Below are 27,366 nucleotides of genomic sequence, written 5' to 3'. Positions count from 1 at the left end.
AAGCTTTCCAATTTGGGCTGACGCAGCTAAACTCGCTTACTGATGTATTTGGAATACAAAAACGACAACGCCTTGAGAAGCGACAAGTATTCATTGCTTCTTGGAGGATCCTGATCAGGTCTCATCCTAGTCCAAATTAAGCCGAAATCACCGTCCTTAATTCATACAATTCTTATCTCCATTATCCTATTTGAGATGATAGAGTTAAGCTAGGTCTCTGGCGTCCTAGATAGAATACAGCATCGTTTCCCAACCTGTGGTTCGCGAACCCCCAGGGGGTTCGCCAAAACTTTTCCGTAATGGCAGGTTTCGAGGTTAGGCCTATTGTTTCCTTCATTTCCGCGGCATTGTCGTAATAATAATAATAATAATAATAATAATAATAATAATAATTATTATTATTATTATTATTATTATTATTATTATTATTTTAAAATTAAATTAACCCTATAATGCCCCTTGTTACATATGTGTAACATGGAGAATTTGTCACATTATTATTTCCACAATAAATTAATATTTACTGCGAATGCCTGATTTACAGTTATGTAACAACATTAGGAATGCACTTGATTTCACTACAATGGAAATTTAATCTGTCAGCTTCTTTGTGTTCTAACAATACTAACAACAGTACCGCGACCCGACTAAGGAACGGTTACATGGCGGTCAGGCCTTTGATTTTAGATGTTAACGTGGAATTTCAATAAACTTATATTAAATTTTGTATTTTCAACAATAGCCTATTTCTTCTTTTCTTGTGGCAAATACAGTAAATTGTCACTTGTGTTTCACAATTGTTTCCGTTCACTTAAAATGGATAACTGGTTGAAAAGTGGAAGTTTGAAAGGGAAACAGGGTTAGCAAGTTAGTGCTGTGTCAACAGGTCATTCAGTTTCTAGTGATGTGTGTAAATCCGACAAAAGTGAACCTTGTGTAAAGAAAAGACAGTACGATAATAATTACATTAGGTTTGGATTGTCATATATAGGGACAAGGACTGTCCAAGACCACAGTGTGTTATTTGTGACGACATTCTTGCTAACAGTAGTCTGAAACCTTCTCTACTTAAACGCCATTTAGCAAATAAACACCCCACCCACGTAAACAAATCTGCTGATTTTTTTACACGAAAAGCTAACGAGTGGAAAAATGATTTAACTACTTTTGTATCCGCTGCAAACAGTGACAATGAGAATGTTCTTGAAGCGTCTTATCGCGTTAGCTACAGAATTGCTAAAACTGCAAAACCTCATCCAATAGCTGAAGATTTAGTGCGGCCATGTATAAATGATGTAGTACAGTGCATGATTGAAGAATCTTTCATAAAAATGTCAATATGGTACCATTGTCCGACAATACGATCAACCGCCGGATTGAAGACATGGCAAATTATGTCGAAAATGAAATTTTGGAAAGAGTTCGTGCCAGTCCTTCTTTTGCGATTCAATTTGACGAATCGACTGATGTTGCCAATTCGGCCATTTTGTTACTTTTCGTCCGTTATATTAATGGGGAGTTTGTAGAAGAGGAGCTACTATTCTGCAAACTCTTAAAAGGGAAAAGTACTGGAGGAGATACATATTTTAAGTTAACCGACGAATACTTTCGCGAAAATGCAATAGAGTGGACTCGCTGTGTAGGCATTTGTTCAGATGGTGCGAAATCTATGACAGGGTGTTATGCTGGATTTGTTGCCAAAGTGAAATCGGTAGCGCCGAGCGCTTCTTGGACACGTTATTGCATTCATAGACAGGCTTTTGGTTCTAAACGCATGCCCTATGGATTGAAATGTGTGCTGGACGATGCAGTGAAAATAATTTTATTAAGGCTCGCCCTACAAATTCCTGCATCTTTGCAGTGCTTTGGTAGGAAATGGGAAGCATTTATAAGTGTTTATTGTCTCACACTGAAGTTAGGTGACTATCTCGAGGTAGAACTATTTCCAGACTGTATGAGCTTAAAGACGAAGTTTACGTTTTTCTCACCAGTCATGCCTTTCACCAAGCAAAGTGCATGGAAGATTAAATCTGGCTTCAGATTTTAGCTTATTTGGCAGATATTTTCTCAGAAATTAACATTTTAAACTTATCTCTCCAGGGGTCAAATATAAACGTTTATATTGTGCAAGACCGTATCGAATCATTTATTAAAAAACTTAATTTTTGGGAAACGTATTTCAATAACAATGAAACCGAGTGCTTTGATACCCTTCACAACTTCCTGGTGGAAAATCGTCTTTCTTTGGACGAAAATGTCAAGAACATGGTTAAAGAAAATTTGAAGGGTCTTGGAAAAACCTTCAAAGAATATTTCTCTGCTATCTCCAATAATAACAATTGGATTCGCAATCCCTTCGAAGAGTCAACAATTTTAGAATCCATATTAAGCGTAAATGAAAAAGAGCAGCTTCTTGAAATTTCCACTGATTTTCAGTTACAGAAAGTTAGAAATCTTTGTCACTAATTGGTTTTTAGTTGAGTTTAAAGGAGTTCCCATAACGGCTTTATTACCCTTTTCATCCACATATTTCTGCGAAAAATCGTTTTCTTCATATACCTATTTTAAAAATAAATACAGAAACAGACTTTGTACTGAAAGTGATTTGAGTCTTTATTTAACTTCTGTGGTTCCTGACTTCAAAGCTCTGTCCCATGGAAAGCAGGCGCAACCTTCTCACTGAATTCCAAGGATGAGGTGAGTAATTACAACGAAAACTTGTATTTATTATTGCAACTAGGCCTACACGTTGTGTAACTTTTAAGCCGTAACTATAGTAACTATAGGTTTTAACTATTAAGGGTTAAGTTAATTTAAGGTTATTAAACCTTTTGCTTGGAATTAAATTTTATGCATGTCTACTGTATGTATTTTTAAAAGTCAGTGGTTCACCCAACTCAGATCGTTGTGGAAGGGGTTCGCGAGTCGAAAAAGGTTGGGAACCGCTGGAATAGAGCATCGGGGGCCACCTGAGAAGCGGCAAGCAACTTCTGCCTGTTAGAGTCACAGGATCAGGACCCATCTCTAGCTCATTTTTAAATGTTTTAATTTACGACGCTTTACCAACTGCGATGGTTACCTAGCGTCTCAGTGTAACAGAGGTGACTATGCCAAAGAAATGAATCCAGAATCCAGCACCGAAAATTATGCATCATCTGAATGGTTGAGATAAAATCATGGAAGACTTAAACAAGGTTTTCAATCAGGGACTACTCATTTCACGGTCAGATATGTTATTCGTGACTTCATAGTGGTGGACTCCCCAGCTTAACTCATACCAGAATCACTCCATATACTGTCTCGTACTTAAATACAATTTGGGGTATTACATGCATAAGAAGTATTTTATCCTTTATCTACGCACATTCTCAAATTCCAGGATTGGTTGACGGGGCTGGACTCGGTTTCTGGTGCGACGGATATTGTCAACAGCAACTGAGTTACTTTTGTTCAGAATGAGGATAGCGAAAATGCCCAACCCTCAGTCATTCTCTAACACAGGAATATCGTTTCCTTTTGGTAAGAGAAACATCTTCTCTCCACACACTATGCCATCAGGGCCAGGTACGCCCTCTATTCGTCTGTCTATTAGATCGATTTCTGGTGAAGTATTGGACGGATTTTGCCCTTCGTATTAGGTATTTGCGATTGAATTTTATACGCCATACACATAACTATAATAATTTTAGTATAAAAGTAATAAATTTTTATTTCCAATGAAACTACAAAATGGCTAGGAACAAGACATTTCTCTAAACGGTAAATTGAATTTGTTTATTGCATAAAATAAAAAAATAATATATGAAATGAGTTGTCACGGAGATATTACTGTGTATACGTGGAATTATTAATTTATACCTTTGGTTGCGACCATTTCTAAGTTAAAACAGCCTTTAGGCTATGCGAATTAGCTGCTACACTTAAGGAGGAGTATTCATTTCATTGTATTTATATATTACAGGCAGCAGTAGGAAGTATTCCTTTCTATAAAGTCACGCCTTACGCCTGAGTGAACCAAAGTGTACATAGTTTCACACTCTACTCATTTTAAGTACTCAATTTAATAATAAGAATAAATTATTCGAAATTATTATAATTGTAGATATCAAACGTAAATTTGTAGAAATTTAATTACATACACTTATTTAAAGATTAGAGTTTGTAAATGTAATCTACTTTTTCTTTTTCTTTTTATTTATATACCGGTATGTGTACTTAATAATTTCATATTTTTTTAATTTTTTTTGTATTTATTTAATTATTTATTTATTCACTTATTTATTAGTTTATTTATTTCTTCCATCTTTCTTCCTTTCTTTCTCCTTTACTTATTTCCTGATTTGAACAATAAGTTGTGTGTGTTTGGAGTGTCCGTGCGTGCTTTGCAATGTGTGTCACAGCATGTGTTCTTGTCAAGTGAGTTAGAAAGATCGAATATTAACTCTAGGACCATACCGTGGTGTCGTCCGTGACCCTGAACTTTTGTTACCTTATCTACGCTGGCGCATAGCGGGATTACAATGCTGCTATTTCGTCTACCTTCATTGTTTGAGATACTGTTTAAGTGACAACATCAATTAAACGGTTTTCTTTCCTTGTTGTGTACTGTTCGTGCTTTCGGATCTGTAATAATTAGTATAACAAGAACATTTTTCACTTTCCTTACATACAATGTGGTTATAATTAAACTGACGGTGTTCAGCGTGGTACAGCACGGACTGTAATAATCGTAGTAGTGTGCAACCTCGTAGATATGCTAATTAAGCATTTCGCTCATGAATTATGCAACAAACAATTAGTTCCAACTCTTGCCACCAGATGAAAATATGGCGCTGTAAGCAGTCAGAACGTGGTATGAGCGCAGGAAAAAGGCACGAAAGATCAAACACAATATGAACACCTCGCGGGCCTGTTAGGTGTACGTTATAGGGACCTGCTTGTGCAACATGTGATTCCAGGTTTGCAAAACGCAACTGTGACCACACCATTATTTTCATGCAAGATGGGGCAACACCACATGTCGCTCGCCAGGTGAAAGATTTGCTGCGAGAAACTTTCACTAACCACCGAATCATCTCTAGGGAATTTCCAGAAGTGTGGCCTTCAAGATCCCCTGACCTAAAACCATGTGACTTCTGATTGTGGGGATATTTGAAAGATCGTGTCAATCAGGGATATATCCGGTCTCTGCCTGATCTGAAGGCTAGCATACAACGACATGTTGCTCTGATTTCACAGATATGCTGCGAGCAACTGTCGACCATGTTACGGGTGCAACATTTTTCTGAGGTGGGAGGCCATGTTGAACAGTGTTTGTAATCATAGTTCCTAATAAACGCACTAGAACTACCGTTATCATGTGTTTGATCTTTCCTGCCTTTTTCTTGCCCCCATACCATGTTGACTGTTCACAGCGCCATATTTTAACCAGGTGGCAGGACTTGGAACTAATTATTATTTGCATAGTTCGAAAGCGCATTGGTTAATTAGCATATCTACGAGGTTCCCACTCCTATGATCATTACAGTCCGTGCTGTGCCACGCTGAACAGCGTCACTTTAATTATGACCACCTGATATGTGATTCTGAGTTAGGTACTTCTGTGCGTTTTATGTAGCAAGATGTATTATTTAAATTCATAAAAAATTTTCAAACCTTGAAAGTTGTGCTGAACTGTTCAAGCCGTGGCCTTTAAGTCAATGAAATTTCTGGATTATTGAATAAATTATCGAATGATAAAGGAAATAATAAGAAAATACTAGACAGTGTTATTGACGGATTCCGCAATGGATTAGAAAATGATAATTAATTTTAAGATACAGTAGGAATTCAATAAAATGATACAGCAGTGATGAGGAGCCTGTGAGTGTGTAGGAAAGTTGTGTATGGAAAAACGGTCACAAATGGCTCACTAATCCTACCTGGTCGAAAAATACTAGAACAAGGAAACAAAATTTAGTACACCACTTTCCAGTAGCCACGAAAGACAAAAAATATTTTAGTGTCTTTTTACTGATTAAATTCTGAGTATAATTTGCCATTATACTATTTCAGAAATTGGATTACATAAATCTAAATTTTCCACAGAACAAAGCTACATTCACCCTACAACCGCACGTTAGTCAAAAGCAGTTATTGGTATCATATACAGTACCTAAGAAGTGTTTTGAAAGATGGTGGTTTGACTAGCGAAGAAATGTGGTCTCAGAAATTAGGAACTTCCCCTTCCATTTAGGGGTACTATGAGCAAAAGCAGGTTCGAATGATGACACGTAGGCCTATACAAGACAGAATAGATGCGCAACTGACAAATTCGCTCCAAACGGATTGTGAATAAGCACCTACTTGGATTTAGGTGAAAAAAGCCCTTTTCGATTGTACATTACCAGCATGCCAATTAAATATGGACTAAAAGTAAGCTCTTTTGTTATTACCTGCCTCAATGTCTAAATGGAAAAAGAGACCGAGTAAAAATACTCGTACATTCCTGAAAAACCTGACAAATTCTTTGTTCAAAGAACACATGAAAATGCAAAAAACATTCTCAAGGAACTTCCTAGTCTCTCTGTGGCTTTGTTGAATGTGAGGAACCAACGGAGTATAATCAAACGACAAGAGGAAGGCCTGGACGATGTGCTTTCTGTCCTCGAAACAAAGCTAGCAAAAGCCAAACAGTGCGCGTGGTATATTCAAGCAAGTTTTGCACTGAACACCGTCATGGAATTTGTAGCGTGTGTAGACATTTACTGAACAGGGACTGTAATAATCAAGCAGTAATATTTTATGTGGTTTTGTATGTTAATATTTACATAAAAAGTTACTCTAAAGATATGTAGGCCTATTTCATAAATAGTTCTCCTCTCTAAGTAATTATGTAACCCATTTTGCTACAATCTTTTATTGAAAGGAAAAATTGTACATACACTTAGTCAATGTAATAAAAGCACAGTAATTGGTTTTTTCGATCAGCGGTCATCAGCACAGAACACTCTCGGGCTAGCGTCTCTTACCGGCGGATGAGAGAGGCACTAGTGTGCATCCGTAGCTGCTGGCGGGTATTCTGTCTCTCTCTCCTTTCTGCACGACGGAGCATATTCCGTTGCACTCCTTACCCTTTACCCACTTCAGCCAGTGCTGACGACCACTTTTCTAGATTAGTAAAATTAGAAAATAATATAAATTGGAAAACAAATTTAAACGAATTTCTTTAATAATTTATTTCTCAATTGGATCATATACAACTTCACAGTGTGCTTTATATAATGAAAATATACAGCGTGGTTCTTACTTACTCACGTATGGCTTTTAAGGAACCCGCACGTTCATTGCCGCCATCGGTCCCCATTCTGTGCAAGATTAATACAGTCCCTATCATCATATCCTACCTTCCTCAAAACCATTTTGATATTATCCTCCCATCTACATCTCGGCCTCACCAAAAGTATTTTCCCTCCGGCCTCCTAACTATCACTCTATATCCATTTATGGATTCACCCGTACGTGCTACATGCCCTGCCCATCTCAAATGTCTGGATTTAATGTTTCTAATTATGTCAAGTGAGAAATATAATGCGTGCAGTTCTGCGTTGTGTAACTTTCCCCATTGTTCTGTAACTTCATCCCTCTTACCCCCAAATATTTTCCTAAGCACCATATTCTCGAACATCCTTAAGCTCTGTTCTTATCTCAAAGTGAGAGTTCAAGTTTCATAACCATACTGAACAACCGGTAATATAACTGTTTTATATGTTCTAACTTTGAGCTTTTTTGACAGCAGACTAGATGACAAAAATTTCTCAACAGAATAATAGCACACATTTCCCATATTTATTCCACTTTTAATTTCCTCCCGAGTGTTATTTATATTTGTTACTGTTACTCCAAGATATTTGAATTTTTCCACCTCTTCGAAAGATAAATCTCCAATTTCTATATTTCCATTTCGTATAATATTCTGCTCACGAGACATAATCATATATTTCGTCTTTTCGGGGTTGACTTCCAAACCTATTTCTCTACTTGCTTCAGGTAAAATTCCCGTGTTTTCCCTAATTGTTTGTGGATTTTCTCCTAACATATTCACGTCATCCGCATAGATAAGAAACTGATGTAATCCGTTCACTTCCAAACCGTCTCTGTTATCCTGGACTTTCCTAATGACATATTCTACAGCAAAGTTAAAAAGTAAAGATATCTCCTTCCTTTAGCCCTCAGTGAAATGGAAAAGTATTCGACAAAAACTGGCTGTACGTTTCACTCAGACAAAGTGTGGTTGTAGGTTTATAAAAGGTAAGAATATTTAGTTAAATGTATCGACAGTATTGCAACTGATAAAAAGGGAAGCTAAATATATTTCTTCTGAAATCACAAAACAAATTATGAGAGAGTATGTATTACCTCCGTGACACTCATTTGGGTCGTACTCAGGAGCGTTACCTTTAATGCATTTTCACTTGTAGTTACAAAACGCATAATTTGCATTCAGACTCACAACTTCACTTAAACCTTAGTCGTAACTTAGCCAAAAATTTGTAAGAATCAAGGTACCTGAAAACTAACCTTATACCACACTTACTTAGTGCTATAATTTGTCTGAAAATCAACTAACGAGACTTTTGTTTATCAATAGAATTCCTAATAACCCCATTCAAGAACGTCACTTCAACTCACTTCGTCTTCAATTCCTCGAGTCATAAGTTAGATCACATGAACTAAAGTGCCAGATCCATATTCAGAGACAATACTTATATTTCCCGTGATATAGTCAAATGTAGGTAGAAAGCTTGTGAACTTGGTGTTCGATTTCTTCATGCAATGACATAGTACTTCAGCCTACAGCTGCTCCATGCGGAACTCATTCATTCCTTGTTGATTACATTTCGTTTCGAGCCAGTTATTTTCGAAAATATCCATTGAAACTGAAGAACCAGTAGATGAAGATGTAAGCCTACATCGAATATTTGCTAATATAAAGCCGTGGTGAAAAATAATATAAGTGATAGTATAAGTAAAAAGGAAAATATTAATTACATGAAATTGAATTAGAATCTTAACCATAATTATTTTCAATAATGTATATTAATATAAGATTATTAGTAATTTTTATTGTAGATTAAATAGCATAATAGTTCTTTGTGCAACAAGTGGATAATTTAATGATTATGACATGAGTGATTGTCACTCGAACAATAGTGAGTGCGACAATTTTCACGACACGAGTATCATAATAAGATTATCCATGAGTTGGATACAATATTTTATGACATCTTAGCATTATAAATTGTAGGAAATAAATTACGAAATAATTCGGCATGCAAAGGTCATAAATTCTTCATATATTCGTATCGATTAGTTGCTCCTGGCATTGGCACTGAATAAAGAGAAATGGATGACTTTGCAGGTATTACAAACTCTAGTTTTACCTTATACTCGATCTCGTTTCTCTTGTTATCTTTACAATTGAAAAATTATAATAACCACAGATAAATTTGGAAAGTTTTATTACATCCTTCTTTGTACTATAGGACTATAAAAATTCAAAATCTATGGCGCTACAGCCCATGAAGGGCCAAGACCGACTAGCCGGCTGCTGACCTCACGTCCACATCGCTCATTTGCGATAAGAGAGGCACAACTCAAAATTTTTCATTTTTGAGATTCTTACAAAAATGAACTCCAAAATTAGTACATTTTTATCGTGAATAACGACAAATACATGATTACATTATTTTCCCCCCAGATGGCAGATGTGTCTTTATTAAATTGTTTTAATCTAACAAAGTCATTACAACGACAAAGACTTAATTTTAGTTGCTGCGAAGCATTCAAACTGAAACGTTTAAATCTTTTCATGAAGAGTGACAGAATTTGTGTTGCGTCTTTTAATTGAATAACTTTTTTTCAGCGGCAAGGAATTATTCTGCGTTGTGTCATTATTTTAGATAAGTAACATATTCTTATTTAACTTCCCTTATTATCAATAAGCTTACATTTAATATTGTGACGATATTTATGGTTAAAAACTATTTTAATTTAATAATTATTTAATGTTATGTCTGTCTATTTGAAAAGTATAATAACGTTTACCTTTATTTTTAATAGGATTCGTAATTTTTTACACGGAAATGAGTCAATTACGTTCCTGTCTAATTCTAAAGCTGTCAAAACAAACATTTTTAGAAAATGATGTCTGGCAGACGGCTACTCAAACACAACTCGAAGGTTTGTTCAATAATATACCGCAAATTTTATAAAGATGAATAGTATTAATGCATGGATTAAAAATTTAAAAGAAATAACAGTGTCCCTGTAAATGAAATAAGTTTAAAATACGTAACATGAATAATGATCTGCCCTGTTATTTACAGAAAGTAAGCAGGCTAGTGTAAATAATGCTGATGCAGATTCTAAATAGAATGTTTTTAATTTAACATTTTTTACTTGAAAACAACTGATGTCACCTGTTTCACTTCGCATGTGGGAGAAGCAGAAAGAGGTGTCAATGAAATAGGTATCCGTGTACTTAACTTCTTGGAAGAAAAATAAAAAAATGTCGGCTGAAGACATAAACATAATTTTCTATACTGATCATTGCTGATCTGTTCTAAGGTTCATGATCCATCTGTACATGTTCACTGTATCCAAATTCCCAAACCTGAAATCCATTATCCATAAATTCTTGATAACTGGACACACTCAAAACGAAGATGATAGTGCCCTTTCAATGATCGAGAGCGAAGTAAAACGTGTGTCCAAAAGTGGTCCGATTTACACTCCACATCATTTTGTCTCTATTGTTAAAGCTGCAAAGAAAACAGGACGGACCTACAAAACCAAGGAAATATCCTATAAGGACTTTTTCAATAGCAAGAATTTAGGAACAAATTACAAGAACGCAGATTATTCAGAAACACAAGAAAAATGAACGAAATAAAAGTCTTGACAGTGCATCAAAGTCATCTATTGTCATTTTTCTCCAAACATTCTATTTCGACGAAGAATTTCAAGAAGTACAACTAAAAAAAATGTTTTCAAGAAGTAAAACCAAAACCGATACTCCAGACTTGCCACAAGTTTATAATGAAAAAATAGGTATAAGTGAGAGGAAAAAGGCAGATGTACTAGATCTGATTAAACCGAATCACATTCGAAGCTTCTATAAAGAATTCTTTGAATCTCTGAAAGTGTAGACAGGGTTGTGAGCTGTATTGAAAGTGTTGTGCTGTAGTTTATGTTTACTGGGCAATCTATTTCCAAAATAATGTTGTGTAAAGAATTTCAGATTTTGTATAATGCTGTCTCAATCTTGATTGTTGCTATTATATTATTTTTTCTAACATAATTCATAATCATGTATTTAAAAATAGTCTTTAAATTATACGGTTAATTATAAAGTATAATTTTCATAAAAGGTTATTACATTCGTTTGTCAATACAACAACATCTTTGTTACAATTTAATTTTATTAATGAGCATCCTCATAATATTATTGTGTAATGACATGCCAATAAATTATTCCATTGCATTACTTTATCGAAAAATTACTTTTCTACAAACACAATAATTGTGCAGTTATTGTACAATTGCAATAATTGTACAATTATTGTACTTCAGGTAAATATTCTCACTGTCATGACTAAAAACAGACATATATTTATTTAAAAAAGGAACGACACAACTTAAAATAATTCTTGAAATTATTGAAATTAATTAATAATTATGGTACTATACGCTACAACACTAGAAATATAATACATGTGCAAAATTGCATTCCGTTTGGAAAAAGCATGTGCCTACAATTTGATTTTTAAGAATATGAAAATTTTAAAATGCTTCTCCTGTAAAATTAACACTTTTTGAGTTGTGTCACTCTTATCGTAAATGAGCGACATGCCGAAGCAGAGGTGGACGATCATCCAACCAGAATGGAGGTACCCTATGGTTAGCACGATGATCCCCCCAATCGTTAAAGCTGGTTTTCGAAACCGGATTTTCGCTACCTATCGTAGCTCCCCAAGTGCATCACGATGCTGGGTGGGCACCGGTCCCACAGGATGACCGAAATTTCATCAGAAAATTTCGTCCCCCATGAGAACTCGAACCAGCGCGCATTCCGTAGTGTGAGTACTAGGCAGGATGCCTTAGACTACGAAGCCACGGCGCGAGACACTGTAGGCCTTTACCGTGTTCAAAGTAGCTATACAACTGAAGCTTGTATTTTATATCCTTACAGTAAAATGTTTTACAGAAAGTATTCGTTTTTAGTTAATTGAAGACCTCCCTAGAATAAGGGTGTAACCAACAAATCTATAATACGCGTTTGAGGAGAAAAGAAAATAATTTGAGGGGCATATTTCGTTAGGCCTATATTTACTAGCTGAACCATTTCAGTAATCAATGATACAAGTTTATTCAGCTATTGGATGCATTCATTTATAACAATAAATCAAAATTACTTTTTTCGCCGAATCGGGAGGAGATGACTATCGGAGGAAGATGATTATTTCTTTGTAGTTTCACATTCTTCCAAGAGAGAAAGCCACGCGCATGTATTCATGATCATTGAGACAGTGGATTGTCTGTAGAGTGGAAGCTAACTCATTTTGCCACGTGTTCTTGTTGTGAGAATAAGAGAAGCAAGAAAACAGCTTATTTTTCTGCTATAAAATAATTGCATAAGTATGTTAAAAATTTTAATACATCCTTGAATTCGTAATAACTGTTAAAACTTTGTAATGGATATTGTAGTGAAGGTTCTAAAGTTTGTATTGTTAACAACCAACGATTTTGTTCCGCCACCTTAGGTTGCGTCACAGCACTAGGCATCTTACCCCGATACTTGGGGAAGATGATCACTTTTGGGGGGGGGGGTAAAATAGGAACTTGTTACAAGAGTTTTATTTTTTGTTTTATTGCCGGGAATGTGTAAACATTACGCAGCATCGTCTGATAGAAGTCAGTGGATTGAGGCCAGTCTTCAACTTGCGATGTAACATGTTATAACAAAGGGTATGAACTGTTTTAGAGCATCGCAAGCATACGGGATTCCTTACCGTACCCTTAAACTTCGTCTAAAAAGAATGATGACAAAAAAAATGTACTAGATTGAATTCATTGTGTGCAAGAAGTGATTTCACGAGTTTTGTACACTTCAATAAAATATGTGCAACGACTATGTTGCTAAGTAGTGATAAACGAGTGAGAAAGTGTCCATGAGCTTTAGTTAAGTCAGTTTTGTTATATATAAGTTACGCATCAAACCAAGTTCACGTAAAATACATATATCAGTAAATGTATTAATTGCATTTGCCATCTTACCCGACTATCGGGAAAATATGCCTACAGTGCAGGTAAGAAGAAAACCTGTATATATAAACAAGGTAATTAAATGTTTTCTGTTTTGTACCAAAAATATAGTTTCAAAATACCTTCCAGACTTTGATATTTCAATATGAAATTCAAAACTAAATGAACAGTACCTTAAATTTTCAATCAAAGAAAAAGTCAGGCACCTTCTCCCGATCCACTCTATTTCATTAATTTGATGTTACACACTTTTTCGAGGGAGGTCTTCAGTTACTGTCTTGAGTAATGTGTTGTTCAAAATTGGACTAAGATAGCTATCCACTGTCAATCGAATTAGACTTCAGAAATTAAGAGCATGGCAGTAAATCCTGTCTGAGTATACCCAAATATCAAGTTATATTATGGCGAATCCTCTAACTCACGTCAAAATAATATCATCTCGCTATCACAAAGTACGCCGACTCTATATCATTTTGCAGTTTATATAACATCGTTACGTAATCGATATAACATCGTAGGCATCCAGTGACCATGACATGGCCTTGTAATGCCACCGACATACAAATGTTAGGGGAAAGCACGACACAATCAAGCGACAAAAATTAGCAATATTTTATATGAAGTGCATGTGATGTATTGTTAAATGTTGTAGAAAAGTTATAAATTTCTTGTCTTTCAAAATCAGCAGCTTCCGAAATTTATAATTTCTCTTGACACAAACTCATTTAACTGGAAGAATGAATACGTTTACACCGATATAATAATAACAAAACAATCAACATTTATTCGAGAAATTACAATTTGTAACAATTGCACTACACGATACACTTCTCGGAGTTAATCGTTGAGATTAGACAATCAGTTAACCCATGTAAACTGGATCGACTAGCGCCAAAATGCAATCACTACGCCCATTTCCTGAGGGCAGGGCTGGCACTATCAAGCAGCGCGAGGCTGTTGTGTATCAACCTCCGTGTACTTGACACACTCAGCTCCAACCGCCGACCCGGGTGGCGCAAGCCGTAGAGGCACGCAATGACTCTACGGCTTGGTCCGAAGGGTTGTGGGTTCGAGTCCCGCCTCGGGCATGGGTGTTGTGTTAGTGTTAGTTAGTAAACAGAAACAGAAAACTGAAAACCTGAAAAACAGAAATGTTTCGGAAAATGGCCTCTGGCCGGATGTAGAAAAAAAAAAAAAACCGAGTTCGTATGCTCATAGCCATGAATTGTAACTCCTGATCCGTACAAATATAATCCTGGCAGAAGTGAGTTTCGCCAGGTAACCGGTTCCCCGAACATCACAAGGCCTAGGCCTGTGATGTCAAAGCAAGCGCATTTTTCTGACCTTGACGTCGTGCGCGGACATGGAAAGAGGAAGGGTTGTGTATATGAATAAACAGCCTGTTGGATTAAGGAAACAGTTGTGCACAAACTTCAAACTGAACGGGATATTTTATGTCGTTATTTTTATATGGCTTCTTTCTGTTTGATATTATCTATATTGTCTGTAAAACAAAAGTACTAATACCAATTTCTTAATATTACAGTTGTATTTTAATTGTTAATAACATAATAAAGAGTTAAGAAGGAATATTCACATAAATCCAATAGTAGCACAATTATACCGTACTCAATGGATGAAACACATCATTCATAAAAAGTAATTTCCCAAGAAAAAGAGATTGAGTATGACATAATAAGTTGTCACTGATATTGATGGTATCTTTAGCCTTATAAAAGTTATCAATAAACCAATCAAAATCATTGGTGAGCAACTTCCTATCATCAGAATATTAAATTATTTTCTCGAAATGTGCTGAAGTTATAGAGCTGACATTTTTACAACACATGGGCACGAATCTTTTGCTTATGATGTAACAGTAGTTGCTTTGTTAATTTATTTCTTTACAAACAACTTCTATGCGAATATTTTAAAAATTGAATACACTCTCTTCAGTAATTCGTATTTACGGTATATTAGATTTAGGAAAACATTCTGTAAGGCTATTAAATAAATAGGCCTATATCTGAAAATTTCACTTTTCTATAAAAAAAAAAGTTGAGAAAATATTTCTTTTGAATAAACTCAAACTTGTGAAAAATGAGCATTAAAATTAAAACTTACATTCTTATAATGCACTTATACTTCTCAGACAAATCTAAAAATTAACATGGATACAGTTCTAAAAAGTTCTCTTCCCTTTATCCATTTAATCAGTGCCGGCCATCCCTGCATGTAGCTCGACCTTTTTCGTCTGTTTCTTTCCTTTCCGCTGTAAAGCGCTCAGGCTCTCCTGAGCTCTAAAGCGTGCTCTTGCTCCTATTGGCATCAATTGACATGACTGGCCTAGGCTATATTACACTAAGAAATTTCTGTGTCACAGAAGTTTGATAAAATATATATAAACATATCTAGCTGTGACACAGTTCTCCAATAAAAGTTATGGTCATCATCAAACCTTTGATAAAGTCTGTGACTAAGACGAAAGAAAATGGACATTAAGAGCACATGGTCTGTGAAAACCACGAAACTTTCAATTTCAAATTATGAGTCACATGAAATGTTTCATCATCCATTGTGAAGCACTTAGATTTGACATCTTCACACTGAAGTACTCTCAGTAAAGTATTATAGATTCCTATTTTATGTTTCCTCCATATCCAATCCCTAACTCAAATACGCTTTTTCTTCGATTTCTTCCTTAGTATTAATGCAAAAACATTGGCTTCACTTGCAATTGCAACATGCATAGAATTGTTGTGGATCCATTATTAGAACTGTAATTAAAGATACGATAAAAGCTTTGACATAGTGTAATATACCCAAATCCTACATTTGATCATTTAATATTTGATAAAAGTTTTATCTTATCCTGAGACACAGAAATTTGATAGTGTAATATAGGCCTAAGACAATTCACATGAGGAATTACGCGTGCATAAATAAGTAAATTCGTTATGATATAACCGTACGCAGTTCATGCATGTTATGTATGCATCAATACATACATACATACATACATACATATATACATATATATAGAATCGGCCTGGTTGGCGCAGTTGGTATAGCGCTGGCATTCTATGCCCGAGCTTGCGGGTTCGATCCCGGGCCAGGTCGATGGCATTTGTCTGCTTAAATGTGACAAACTCATGTCAGTAGATTTACTGGCATGTAAAAGAACTCCTGCGGGACAAAATTCCGGCACACCGGCGACGCTGATATAACCTCGGTAGTTGCGAGCGTCGTTAAATAAAACATAACAATACATACATACATACATACATACATACATACATACATACATACATACATACATACATTAACTTTTATTTTCAACAATAATGGGAGTTTTGTTTCTAATTTTAATCACATACCCATCAACAATGTGTATTCCACTCAACACAGCAACACAGTAGTCGTTATTGCACTCCACCGAACGACAATGACAATTCACGTGTATTATTGAGAAGAACAGCAATGTATTCCTAATTCCAACTAATGTTCACAAAGCACAATGTGGAAAACAAAAACTGTCAGTTCTCAGTTCACATTTTGTTCACCTTGGCTAGTTCTTCTAGCTCACTCACTCAAGTTCACGGTGCATCGAACCCAAGACTTCCAGATAAAGTTCACTGCACTTCGAACCCAAGACTTCCGGATACGCCGCACTCGCCTGAACGCTGCCACAGTTGCTGATCTACTCAAGTTCACTGCACATCGAATTCAAGTTCACCTTGAAGACAAGCTAGCTCTCTCACAGCTGACAAACTAAACTAAACTGACACATTTCAAGGCTGATCGCGCTTTATTTATTGAATCACACGTTCTCGAATCTTCGGTTCGCGTGGCTTTGCTAAACTTCAAGATGTTTTTGCCCCCCCCCCCCTGCTCCTTCTGCTCCGCGTCACGCCGCACCTTCCCTCGCATTAGATGCGCGCGTAACTTCCCCGACCCGACAGATCTTCCAACATGGCGCCACAATACATACATGCATGCATACATACATACATACATACATACATACATACATACATACATACATACATACATACATACATACATACATACACCCTTCAAATATTCACGGATGGGAGTAAGAGTGAGTATGGAGTTGGAGCAGGTATCGCCATCTTCGTTGGAAATGAACTCACCAACCAATTAAAATTCAAGCTAAATTACAGATGTTCCAACAATCAAGCCGAGCAGGTAGCAATTATTAAAGCACTGGAAGCAATAGAAACAATTGACATCAGGGACAACAGAACACGCACAGCAGCAATTCTCACAGACAGCAGAATAACAATAGACTCTTTAAAGAACAATCACAGCCACAAATATCTTATAGAAGAAATCAGGAAGAAAGTCTTAATTTTGGAGAAAGTAAACTGGACGACAGAATTCTTCTGGATCAAGGCCCACGTCGGAACATACGGTAATGAACTTGCGGATCGACTAGCGAAGGCAGCGGCACAAAACAAGGATGCAGCAGTATGTTATGATAAAATTCCAAAAAGTATAATTCTAAGTGAAATAGAAGAAGAAGGAAAACTAAAATGGCAAGAAGAATGGGACGACACCACAAAGGCAGCGATAACAAAATCCTACTTTCCTAATGTAAAAGAGAGGCTTAAGATGGAATTAAATATTACAGCCATCTTCACGTCAATGGTGACAGGACACGGGATGACTTGAGCCTACCTCCATCGATTCAAGTTACTGGAGAGTGCAACATGTCCGTGTAATAGTGGAAGTCAGACTATAGATCATTTGCTGTATGACTGCACAATATTAAGAAAACAAAGGGGAATTCTAAGAAACAGCATCTCGAAGACAGCAAGTTGGCCACCTAACAAATATCAGCTTATAAAATTTCATCTTCAAACATTCATTACCTTCATCAACTCAATAGATTTTGAACAATTGTAGGAATGCATTTATTGCTAGGTTACACATATTTATCATTCAATTTTTATAAAATTACCAATTTGTTAAAAAAACTCACAATTGCAATATATTCCAATCATGTATATATACTTTCTTTTCTTTTTATTTAGGTTAAGCCATATATATGTATTTGTATTAATTCTCTATCTTCCTTAAGTAATATCAATGTATCCAAATGTATATTTATCGTAGGAAACTGAAAATCTAAAACATGTAGTATTACTCTGTAATGGAGCATGTTGTTCAATAAAAAAAATAGAAAAATACATGCATACATACATACATACATACATATATAGAAACAGTCCACGCCTGTGGAGTAACGGCCGCGAAACCAGGTGGCCCGGGTTCGAAGGTACCTGGTTGAGGTTTTTTCCGGGGTTTTCCCTCAACCCAATACGAGCAAATGCTGGGTAACTTTCGGTGCTGGACCCTGGACTCATTTCACTGGCATTATCACCTTCATTTCATTCAGACGCTAAATAACCTAGATGTTGATACAGCGTCGTAAAATAACCCAATAAAATAAATACATACATACATACATACATACATACATACATACATACATACATACATACATACTTACTTACATACATTTAAATCTGTAGTCTAATTTATCTTGGACCACATGAAAGGTCAGAATTAATTCAACGTAGATGTAGGAGGGTGAAGAGTTATTTATCAAGAACAATATAACGTGACATGGAAGAAGATGATGGCATAGAATTGGAGACGTGAATAGCTGAGTAAGATTTCGAGAGGCAAGAGGCTTTATTTAAAGGCATCTCACGCTTGCCGAGCGCATGACAAGAACAACAATTTGAAAAAAAATTGGAATGACAGGCGTGGAAATCGAAAAGCGTGTAAAAGGATTTGGGGCGAGAAATCTTACACTCACAATGTTAAGTCAGAAGAATAAAATTTAAAAATAGAAGACGTTTCTTGTAATATCGTATTGCCGTTTTATATTAGTGCGTGCAATTTAAAGAACATGTTACGTACGAAATAACAGTAACCATTATTATTATTATTATTATTATTATTATTATTATTATTATTTTACAAATATTGTCACTAGTGCTTGGTGTAGTTCAAAGAGCACTCAAAGTAGGGACTGAGGCTACAGTTAACACTTAATTAAAAAACGGTCCTTGAAATAAAGTTTTACGTGACGATTTTTTAATCTTCCTTTGTGAATAGTCTCCTCTGTTTGAAGACTGACATTTTGTACAGAATTGGTTTGAAAGAAAACACTGTCTTTTCGTCTTAGAGTGATATCTTTGGTATAAAGTAGCAGATAAATAAATAATTATACAATTATGGTTGTCTTATTGTCTGCCAATGTTGTGCGTTTTATCATTGCCGGCCTCGGTATAGCTCAGCCTTAACATTGCATGGATGATACTACAACATTGGATTGTAATTGCGTATATTGCATTGATGTTGTCTTCTGTCATTGTGATAACCAGAGCTAGGAAGGTGGTACTAAACCTGTAAAGTTGTGTGAGCTTGGTCTATATGTGTCCACTGAATGAGAAGTAATAACGCGCCTCTTATGTCAGTGAACCAGAACGACAAACATGTATACATCCCAGTAGTAACCAAACATGTGCTCCAATCGTCCACAGTCTTAGAACAGGAAAATAATAAACGAATAATATAAAAAAAATTATAACGTAATTATAAACTTCATAACTCCGAATATAAAATAATTTACTCATACATATAAAAATAATATACGAATTGTACAATTATAATTCTAGCCTCATTATAGCAAATAATAATTAAAATTTTCGTTTTATCAAAATAAATACTCCTTTTATGTTTAGAAAAAGAAAAGAAAACAATATTTGTACTCTGAAAATATTCGTTCTACGTCACAAGAAGTAACTGGAGCAAGTGTGCAATATGATATATTATATCTTACTATCATCAGGTGGACAATAATATTAATATTACGTAAATAATACAATAATAACAGAATAGCTCACTTTGTTCAGAAGCTAAAATATTATTATACATAAATGAACAATATTCTTCAAAGTATTCACGACTCTACACAGCTCCACAGAATGCCACTATGCGTTGTTTATGAGAACATACTGTGTATCATCTGTAGAGTGCGGGAACAGGGCGAGGCGCAGGTGACATCTATACTCCTCACTGTACTCAACTCAAATCTAGTATTTTGGTACAAACTTCCTACCAATGGTGATAATTTGCGTCTCATTTAGTAAATCTTGGAAAGCAAGATAAGTGAGAATAGTGTATATTTTATAGAGTGCACTTCAATAAATTGCTATTATTTGTATTATGATTTCTGAAGAGTCTATGTAATTAAACTAGGAATTATAATTACAGCAGTTACACTCTAAACTACCTGGATTACTCTGGCAACTTAAAGGGTTATTCAATAAATCATTCCAGTTACAATATGTTCACTTGCAATTCCACCATTAAATTATTATAATTATTATTATTATTATTATTATTATTATTATTATTATTATTATTATTAATTATTTATTGAGTCCTTTTATAAAATTTTAAAATTAATTCATTGTTTGAACCGAGGTCTCATTAAGATGCGGAGACAACAGGCTATACTTTTAACATGTATAAGAAATGTTAAACATGTGGATTTTATTTGACCACTTTATTTACTACGTTTACCTCCACTGCACATAAACACAGAATTGTGTTCTGTAGTTCGGATGCAACGCGAACCCTAAGAGCTTATTATCTCTTGATCGTGCCAGGGATGTAACTGCAGGCTTATTGTGTGGAGAAGCAATTGGAAACTTAGAACACTACAAGTCTCCCAATGATCCCACGGCTTACTTTCGTATGTGCTCGATGTAATGAAATATATTTCTATTGACTGACAGTAACTGCAATCACTTATAATCTCTGTTCAAATTAGATGAATGATTTACAAGTGATCATTTTGAATGACTTCGTCTTAATCTCAGTGGTATTTATTTAAAACTAGCCACAAGAAAGATGTCAAATTTGTCTTTCTCAGATTTCGAAACTTTATGTCAGTTCGTAAGTAAGTTACCTGAAAGCTTTTAAACTGATTGAAGGCAGGGAAGATGTTTTCTTCTCCTTGAATAAGTCGCACATGACATCAACTTCAACACGACTAATATAACGTTTCTCTTATTTTATTTGTGTGTCTTTTCCTGTACTCTACTCTACAATAAACTTTGACATCAAATTCAAATTTACTATCGAATTCGTTGAAGTGTTATTAAATTAATTTACAAAAGCTATACAATGAAACAATAGGTATCGGTGTTCAAAATGAAGAGATCTTACTCTTTTTTCCACACATTCCGCCTTTTCTTTAATTTTGGTAAACTAAGGCACAAAGAATGAGGTCCACTTCTTCTTTCAAGGTACAGCATCTTCCTGGCTGCATTATCTTTGGTGGACGAGTATCCTCAGCAATACTTTCTTTCTGTTCTTCTAATTCTGTTTATGTGAGCATCCCACTCATGCCTTCGTAACTTTGACCTTTTGTCAACATTTCATATAATTCTGTCCTTTCTGGCTGTCATTTGCTACTTTATCAGAATTGTGAATTCTTGGTGAAATATTCAAATTTCAAGTACTAGACAACCTCAAAAGTTTGTTATTGAACCCTTAGTAAAGTTCGCATAAAGAGTATCTACATAACATAAGGATCTTCCAATGTTCTCAGGTAAAAATTCCCTCATACTCATACAGGGAAAGCTACTGTCAAAAACACACAGATGCAGAACATCGCTGTCATTACGAACTGTAAGAAACAATAAGTACTTTAAAATATAAAGTAACATTTTCACTCTAACGACTCACCCAGCGAGGGATCACTTGGATTCGTGTTCCAATAGAGCCCTGGGAACAATGGGGAAGTGGAACGGAACTCTGAAACCCCACCCATGTCCTTTTCACTTACACTGCCTTATAAACAAACGCTCAATAAGCATTGTGCATCAGTGATGGATTTCAGGCTACCAGCAAGAGCCTAAAGTTCGTAAAAGTTATGACGCCTGTCTTATACAACTCGTCACTGAGCAATGCTTACCTTCTCAACTCTCGTCTCAGCCGGAGAAGTTGTAGTGAGAAGTTAAGCGAAAATCTGAAGTGACTCGAACGGGGTATTATTGCCGAATCCTGATTTAAATGAAAACTTCGGCATTGGCAGATAATACAATCTTAAAAAGACTCAATCTATCAGAGATCGAGGCATTGTTCCATAATTCAAATTCAGTTCTTTAAATATAGATATACCATTAAACAATTTTATTAGACCAGAAACCAATATAGACAGAAATGCCATAATTTGACTTACCGTCGATGAAATCTTCCATTGGTTGAGTGCGCGTCAGCAAATTCTCGCTATTGTTTAACTTCCAGAAACATACAAAATAATGGTCTATAGTCTTCCGAAAGCGGGAGGATAGATCATGCCAGTTGGCTGAGATGGTAACGTTTGAGACTCGTATTCGGATGATCTCTGATTCAAACCCCGTGAACGGCAAATCTGACTGGGGTTTTTCATTATTTCTCTCAGTCACAAAGATAAATGCAGGATTGTAAATTTACATACTATGAATCGTCACCGCCTTAATCATAATGTCATAAACATTAATCAAAATCTGAAATCTGTTACATGAACAGAAGCCATCTGTAATACGCAACAATAGCAACAACGACCTACTGATATACCCTGAGATCCTACACGTGATATAAATACAGATGTTGAAGAGTGTATAAAGAAACTTAAAAAAAAGGGGAGGATATGAAGATGATTGCCAAGTGCGACGTTAATTTCTTGTCTCATATTTTCCGACGAAGTTTCAAAGTGCATAGCTCTCCAAGTGATATTACTATAGTGCTGCGGCTTCTGTCATTCTTCCTTTTCCGGTACGCATTAACAAGCTTAGTAAACGGAACATGCATAATGGTCGGTTCTCTCTTCGCTTGCATGTCAGGTGAGCTTTCATAATGAAACTTCTGCCTTGGAGGCGGTAGAGTACAAGTCTAGTCTTAGTAGAAAAATCTGAACTGAAGAATAGATATAATTCTATATTATACCTAATTAATTTTCATCTGAGTAAATGACATTTATTTCTATTATTCAATATATTTTTCGTAATGAAAAACCAAGCGAATCGTCTGTTAGAAATTTGATTAAATGGCCATGGGGTGGTGTTGATCTTATGTACGCACTTATTATGCAATAAAATTGTACTATTTATGTTTATAATTTTCGGATAAAATGACTTGTAGATACTCAAGGTAATAAATCGTTGTATGCAGACTAACTTAGGGTACAATACCACTGACCCGATTTAAGGAGTGTTGAAAACAACCGTATTTCTGGGTCGTTACAATACTTGATCGATATAACAAGAAAGTAAAACAGAATTAGACAATATCAGGACAAAAACTAAAATTGATTATTGAAAATATAACTACAATTTTTTCAAAATATAACATCACTGTGTCATCAAGAATTAATGGAAGACTTTCACATAAAGTGACAATTACATAATGCCTACGATAAGTCAACCAACTCACGGAGAAAATAGGTGTTCTTAAAAAGGATGACATTTACTGGATATTTATCTACATATCCAGAGTTGCTCATATTTAGTCACATTTTGGTAAATCTTCTTTATACTTACCTGTGTTGCATCCCTTAGTCATGGGATGAACAAAACGTCGGGAATCCACCTAAAAAGTCGATGCCACCGCTGTAATCTCGAAGTAGCCAAGCTGGACTCACGATCAGATGCAGCGTTCGGGCGTGAATTCCAATCATTTTTGGAAGATTTCTCAGAAATTATTTTTGTTGCTTTAAGAGTAAACAATAAAAGTTAGAAAAAAAAGTATCAGTAAAAGTTGTTTCTTTTTAAAAGTAGTTTCCAATGATACGTTCAATGACCTATGTTCTCATTTCAAATTTTGAAGTTGACCACAGGTACCCCCACTTCCGGTTTATTATGGGAAATGGTACTACCACAAATCGATTCTTTATATAGATTTTGGTTATCAAAACTTTTTTATGAACAACCTGTATAACATAGTTTTCGTGAAAAACGCCTGAGACGGGTGGTCTGAAACACCGGGTATATGTATACTTACTTACTTACTTACTTACTTACTTACTTACTTACTGGCTTTTAAGGAACCCGGAGATTCATTGCCGCCTTCACATAAGCCCGCCATAGGTCCCTATCCTGAGCAGATTAATCCAATCTTTATCATCATATCCCACCTCCCTCAAATCCATTTTAATATTATCTTCCCATCTACATCTCGGTCTACCCAAAGGTCTCTTTCCCTCCGGCCTCCTAACTAAAACTCTATATGCATTTCTGGATTCGCCCATACGTGCTACATGCCCTGCCCACCTCAAACGTCTGGATTTAATGTTCCTAATTATGTCAGGTGAGGAATACAATGCGTGCAGTTCTGTGTTGTGTAACTTTCTCCATTCTCCTGTAACTTTATCCCTCTTAGCCCCATATATTTTTCTAAGCACCTTATTCTCAAACAACCTTAACCTATGTTCCTCTCTCAAAGTGAGAGTCCAAGTTTCACAACCATACAGAACAACCTGGTATATATATATATATATATATATATATATATATATATATATATATATATATATATATATATATATATATATTCGTTCCAAAGGTGCTCAATAGGATTGAGATCAGGACTCTGTGCAGGCCAATCCAACTGGTGAACATTATTGTCTGCATACCACTGCATAGTAGCCGCCGAAACATGGGGCCAACTTCCAATGTCCAACTGAGTGTCATGTTGCAAGAGGAATGGCGACGCATTCCAGTGGATATTCTACACAAACTAGTGGAGGGCATGCCTGACAGGGTGGCTGCTGTTATAGCAAGAAGAGGTGGTGCCATGAGGTTCTAAAGGGGCAAAAACAGTATATGGTGTATTTTGCAGTATACAGGTGCGTTTCCAGCAATATATGAAGTTTATTCAATTCTCTAGCGCTGCTTTTGCGACGAATTGAAAGAAATCACTCTGCTTGGCCACGTGCTACTCATTAATCCGATAAAAATCGAATTAATCTGCCTCAAAATATATCACCTCGCAAATATACTTGTTCGTTTATTAGTAGTTACTCACAGGCTGGAACAATATTTGTGTTGGATTGATAGTACGCGACAATTTGTGACGTATTAATCACTTTGCTGCAGTATGGAACCACGCCCAAGTATGCCACCTGCTATGAATCCATTATGCTACCTCCAAATTTCGAAATGGATGAAAAAGGAATTGATAACTTTTTCTTGGAGTCCTATACCGGAAACTGGATACCTTTACGTGCCGTAATTGTACGGCACGAATTTTATTTCCCGTCCTGATGAAGCCATTCTAAGGATTTCCTCACGCTTTACAATCCATCGCCTCGGCCGGATTTTAATCCAGGTGACCGATAAACTTCCTTATGTCCTGATCAGCAGTTAGGAGATAATGAGATTTGGTTGTGTGTTGCAGAGGACGAGCACCAACCTGTGGGGCAAGTGGATGGGTGTGATGCACGGCGACGAAATAGAGTACGTGTTCGGCCACCCGCTCAACATGTCCATCGAGTTCAGCGAGAGTGAGCGGGACCTCAGCCTACGCATCATGCAGATCTTCGCCAGGTTCGCACTCACGGGGTGAGTAGTCGGAGTTTTAATGTTATGTATAGTTTGTTCTGTTATTTAATTGGTAATTTTCGTATCTATTTGTTTCGTCTTATTTTTCATTTTACTTGGGTTAATTACATATCGTTTACTTAAGCTTGTATTTCTGTATTTGATTATTTGCCCTTATATTTATTATTTGATTCCTTTTACTGTCTCGTTGAACGAAGTATAAAGAGAAAATATAGTAATTTCTGAAAAAAAAAAAAATCTCATTGAAATATACGTTTCTAGCATCCCTAATAAATTACTTCTATTTCTTCGTTCGTGCACAGCTATTTGTTCTAAATGTTGAGAAGTCACGAGCCAAATAATCGGAACTTACGAATATGGAATAAAATAATAGTAACTAAAATTTATTGAATTTGTATTTGAAGTCAGAAACATACAACGGACGGCGAAGTTAGTGTCGACGAAAGAAAGCTTCCGGAAAGGAACTATGTATTAAATACAGATTTTTTTTACTACTTTGGTTTCAATTCTTGTATGAGTACTTTCGGGATTTAGGTGCGTAGCAAATAATTTTATTTACATATGTGTTTGAATAGGCTTTTTAAGAAAGTAATTCATAAACAATAAAATCATTCACGACATGACAATGAAACTGAATTGTTGGGTTGAAAGGAAGGTAGGAAAGTATGTGTCAATTCCTTAGCACTCATTTTTATTTATCATTATAAATAGTATTGTAATGCGGAAAACAAAAAAACTGAAACACACGTATTCACCATTCCTGTCACCGAAAACGAGGTTTTGGACATACCATGTATTTGTCCATTTCTCTGTGTGGAGATAGTGATTTGCTAAACTGGTCAATGAATTTTGTGTATACTTATTACCTACAAGTCTATTAATTAGCAAATCATGCAAACGAGCAATATAAATACATTTTAAACTGGTGAGTCTTAGTTTAAACAAAACACACAATAGTGACTTACTCTGAGATTTTGTACTACATAGTACAAGTCGTGATTTTGTGTTATATACTGTAGTACAAGTCGTTTAATTCGGAAAACATGTAAATGCGTTTCTAGCATCTCTGATACAATATGAAGAGTCATAGTTTAAGAGTATATGTACGTGAACGACCTCAAGTATTATCAGAAAATGCAGACTCTAAATTTCCAAAATTTTATAAGGAAATGAACTCACAATTGGACAAAATTACAAGGCACCACAACAAGACTTATTAGAATTCAAATAACTGATTAAAATATAAAAAAGTTACTAGGCCTAATAATATTTTTTTTTAGAATTCATTTTAGTTTAAATTAAATTTTCGAAAATTTGAAAATTTTCATACATATTATTTCATAACTCCACAACCATTAGAGGTAGAATTCTGAAATTTTGTACACTGATTTAACATGAATTCATGCAAAATGTA

General features: G+C 35.5%; 1 protein-coding gene across 1 annotated transcript in view; it reads left to right on the top strand.

The window, feature by feature from the left end:
• LOC138705028 (acetylcholinesterase-like) overlaps positions 1-27,366 on the top strand; it is a 510,423-nt gene that overhangs the window by 461,355 nt on the left and 21,702 nt on the right. Inside the window, exon 4 of the mRNA XM_069833576.1 lies at positions 25,789-25,952. Coding sequence (XP_069689677.1) covers positions 25,789-25,952 — 164 coding nt within the window. The remainder of the gene's footprint in view (positions 1-25,788; positions 25,953-27,366) is intronic.

This window comes from Periplaneta americana, chromosome 8, assembly GCF_040183065.1.
Source record: "Periplaneta americana isolate PAMFEO1 chromosome 8, P.americana_PAMFEO1_priV1, whole genome shotgun sequence".
Classification (NCBI taxonomy): domain Eukaryota; kingdom Metazoa; phylum Arthropoda; class Insecta; order Blattodea; family Blattidae; genus Periplaneta; species Periplaneta americana.
This window is presented reverse-complemented; position numbering and strand designations above follow the sequence as displayed.